Source organism: Lithobates pipiens, unplaced genomic scaffold, assembly GCF_037356315.1.
Source record: "Lithobates pipiens isolate NorthernLeopardFrog02 unplaced genomic scaffold, aLitPip1_a1.2 Scaffold_13, whole genome shotgun sequence".
Lineage (NCBI taxonomy): Eukaryota > Metazoa > Chordata > Amphibia > Anura > Ranidae > Lithobates > Lithobates pipiens.
The window spans coordinates 539,054,533-539,058,871 of NW_027507718.1; the positions used below are offsets into that span (position 1 = coordinate 539,054,533).

General features: G+C 45.9%; 1 protein-coding gene across 1 annotated transcript; it reads right to left on the minus strand.

The window, feature by feature from the left end:
* Positions 1-1,390: 1,390 nt before the first annotated feature.
* LOC143975760 (E3 ubiquitin/ISG15 ligase TRIM25-like) lies at positions 1,391-4,100 on the minus strand. The gene has a single exon (XM_077478278.1). It carries the CDS (start codon positions 4,036-4,038, stop codon positions 2,047-2,049), a length of 1,992 nt encoding a protein of 663 aa, XP_077334404.1. The 5' UTR covers positions 4,039-4,100; the 3' UTR covers positions 1,391-2,046.
* Positions 4,101-4,339: the final 239 nt, after the last annotated feature.

Here is a 4,339-nt window from a genome sequence, read left to right on the forward strand (position 1 = left end):
ATTGATTCTTTTCTATACCCACTGTATATATAAATATAAAAACTGATCTTTGTAGGACAATCCTGACCATAGGAAGCCTTGTGTGTCCCAATAAAATGATGGATGTGTCCCATCAGGATTACAAAGTTCTTGTGGAATGTGATGAGGAAATAACGACCTCTGATCCCGGGGAAGGTTCTGGAAATTTATTTAGAAGAGAAAAGTTACAAAGTAAAGGTAAAGCTTAGAAAGTAAATAGATGAAGGTGTGCGGAGATCCTTAGACATGGCAGGTGGACCAAGGATCCGACCTCTTCATCATACGGGAGGCTTTTACCCTCCAATCCTGGACAAGTTGTCATGGAGGACCGTCCCAAACATCAAACATTTTACAGATGGAATCATTCACTGAAGAATTTGTACAAGCAGCACATCATTCATTACAAGAGACATTCATTTCTGTTATCTCTGAACACCTTATCAGCTTGTCCCACCTTCAGACTCCCAAATTCCTCATTGTAGAAGAAAGAGACCAACTGTCTCTACGTTCCCCAACAAGAACTTCCAAGGATCCCGAGAACAACAATTTGTTCTAATAACATCTTTCTGTAAAGTCCTTCTAGATTAGCCTTTCTCAACCTTTTCAAAGCAGAGGAACCCTTGAAATAGTTCTTTAGTCTCGGGGAACCCTCTGCTGAAAGTTAGAAATCTACAACTCATCATACATCAGTGTGATGGTCAGTGGGAAGAATGGTCCTTACACTTGTGGTCAGTGGGAAGAATGGTCCTTACACTTGTGGTCATTGGGAAGAAAGGTCCTTACACTTGTGGTCATTGGGAAGAATGGTCCTTACACTTGTGGTCATTGGGAAGAATGGTCCTCACACTTGTGGCCATTGGGAAGAAAGGTCCTTACACTTGTGGTCATTGGGAAGAATGGTCCTCACACTTGTGGCCATTGGGAAGAATGGTCCTCACACTTGTGGTCATTGGGAAGAATGGTCCTTACACTTGTGGTCATTGGGAAGAATGGTCCTTACACTTGTGGTCATTGGGAAGAATGGTCCTCACACTTGTGGCCATTGGGAAGAAAGGTCCTTACACTTGTGGCCATTGGGAAGAATGGTCCTTACACTTGTGGTCATTGGGAAGAATGGTCCTCACACTTGTGGTCATTGGGAAGAATGGTCCTCACACTTGTGGTCATTGAGAAGAATGGTCCTCACACTTGTGGCCATTGGGAAGAAAGGTCCTTACACTTGTGGTCATTGGGAAGAATGGTCCTCACACTTGTGGCCATTGGGAAGAAAGGTCCTTACACTTGTGGTCATTGGGAAGAATGGTCCTCACACTTGTGGTCATTGGGAAGAATGGTCCTCACACTTGTGGCCATTGGAAAGAAAGGTCCTTACACTTGTGGTCATTGGGAAGAAAGGTCCTTACACTTGTGGTCATTGGGAAGAATGGTCCTTACACTTGTGGTCATTGGGAAGAATGGTCCTTACACTTGTGGCCATTGGGAAGAATGGTCCTTACACTTGTGGTCATTGGGAAGAATGGTCCTTACACTTGTGGCCATTGGGAAGAATTACATCCTTACAGATGGCTAAAAAGATCAATGGTGTCAGCGGGAACTTATCCGAGAGGCAGAAATGGCTCAATGCTGAAGGAACCCCTAACAAGCTTTGGAGGAACCCTAGGGTTCAGAATCACTGTTCTAAACAGATAACCTGTTATTATATAAAGAACCTAACATTAGCATATAAGCACTTCGTAATGTCATTTCATCATTAGTAAATCATATGAGAATTATTTCTCTTTATCAGAGTATTGGGCCATAGAAAGAATGGAACAATTGCTCGGCTCCATAAGGATCATAGAGGTGCTGGGACTCGAGGGGAGAGTTCCTTCCTACCTGGCTATAAACACACCATAAAGGTGAAGGCTCCAGGGCTGTCTTCCCAACCTTAATACACTACCTAGTGTGTTGCTGACCCGGAACAAGCATGCAGCCAGTGAAGCCTGAACACTTTGCCCTTCTGCATGCTCGTTCCCGGTCAGTGACACACTAGGTGGCAAAGTGAAGTTTAGTTTTGCTTCCCCCTATTGGCTGAGTATTGCACCAATCAGATTCTCCACCCTGTGATGTCACCAGTTTCTGGGCAGATTTCTCACATCTGGCTCCCCCAAATATCGTTATACGGCCTTCCCATACACCTAACCCAGCATGGAGGGGCTCAGTGAAGGTGGTGGTGAAGGTGTGGAGATGTCGGATCGGGTCACACAGATCATAAAAGGAGATCCGCCCGGCCTCATAATCCAGATCTATCCTGACTCTCCCACTGGAGACACCGCCCGGTAATCGGGTCTTATTATTGTCATGTATCACTGAGTAATGATTAGACCACAACTTCTCTAAACCCCAAGACTTCTTATTATATCCAACCCTTGAGTGCTCTTCTCTCCTGTCAATACTGGGGTAACACATCCCGACTCTACAGAACTCTGACCCCCCGACATCCACTTCCCAGTAATGTCGCCCTGAGGAGAAACTCTGACTACTCATCACCTGAGGACACAGAAATCTCTCCGGTGTTTCTGGGTAAGACTGATATAATGACCAGGTTAGAGTTTTCCCATCATCTGAAACATGTAGATTGTTACCAGCTCTACTCACATCCACTAATATGTCTGTAACCCCCGAAACTCCCAGTGTTTGCTGTAGAGACCCAATAAATGGTCCTCCAGCCTGGCAGTGTAAGGGTTGTATGGTGGGGGTGGGTTGGGGACATCTCCTGGATGGTTGTATGGTGGGGGTGGGTTGGGGACATCTCCTGGATGGTTGTATGGTGGGGGTGGGTTGGGGACATCTCCTGGATGGTTGTATGGTGGGGGTGGGTTGGGGACATCTCCTGGATGGTTGTATGGTGGGGGTGGGTTGGGGACATTTTCTCGGTGGTTCAGCATTGATGTTACCTTGGCTCTTTGTAGTAGAATGTGGATAGACATGTGTGCCTATACATTTCTCTACATTTACCCCAGACATGATATCAGATAAACCTGTGTGTAATGTGTGGGAGACCCCCGCCATATCTAGATCCCCTCCGTCATGGAGGAGTCTATCATGTCTCTCTCTGTCCTCATCATTTCTATTCTCAGCACCACACAAGTCACCTGTGTCTGATTCCCGTAGGACAGTCAGTGGATCCGTCACGTTACACAGCTCCTCAATGTGACGCAACTTCCTGGACAGCTCCTCCTTCTTTATTTCCAGTTCCCAGATCATATCCGACATGGAGATGGAGACCCACTCTGCCTGCCTGGAGATCTCATTCAGGACTCTCTTCTCCAGGTCTTCCAGACGTCTCCTGAGGTCTCTGAACAGGACAGTGACTCTCTCTGTTTCACCATCTGCTTTTCCTTGTACTTTCCTCCTGCGTTCCTGCAGACTCTGGACTCTTTTCTCCATCTCCTCTCTCTTTGTCATCAGGTTCTGCAGAACGTTCCTCAGTTTCTTCTTCTTCATCTCAGAGGCCTCCTCCAGAGTCTCCACCTGGTGCCCCCGATGTTCTCCATCCAGCCTGCAGGACACACAGATACAGGTCTCATCCTCAGTGCAGTAATACTCCAGGATCTTCTTATGGACGGAGCATTTCCTGTTCTCCAAGGAAGTGGTGGGGTCACATAAGACGTGTTCTGGTGACTTGCTGTGGACTCTCAGGTGATTGCCACACAGAGAAGCTTCACACATCAGACAGGATATCACAGCAGGTACAGGCGTGTGAATACATTGAGTGCAGAAGACGTTCTGAACTGGTGGATCACATAGTACAAGCTTCACTATGTTGGCCAAACTTGTGTTCTTCTGAAGATCAGGACATTTCTTGAAGTTTGCTCTACATTGAGGACAGGAATATCCTCCAGACCATCCCTGCTCATCCAGAGCAAGATTAATACAGACCCGACAGAAGTTGTGTCCACATGTCAGGGTTACAGGATCGGTATAAATGCTCAGACAGATGGAACATTTCAGCTCCTCGATCAGATCAGCATCGCCCATCGCTGACGGCAGAAGAGAGGGATGCAAGGTGAAGCTCCTTTTAGGCTTTTCTCATGAAGTAAAATGCAATGTACTAAGTAAAGGAACCCATAACAGCCAGATGATGAATAATAATTATGACAGGTATAAAGTAAGGAGAGGTGAAATGTGATTGATTGATGGGTTTACTGCACTTTTGCATATCATAATTACTTTGTGAACTTCCTTATGGAATAATAAGGGATACGAGAGAAGAAAGGGCGTGTTCCATGTTTTTATGAACTGTATAGTGACAATCAGCGCCAAGAAGCTAATCTAAAGT

Excerpts from the sequence above, each read along its gene's own strand:
- LOC143975760 (XM_077478278.1), bottom strand. The coding sequence starts at position 4,038 with ATGGGCGATGCTGATCTGATCGAGGAGCTGAAATGTTCCATCTGTCTG.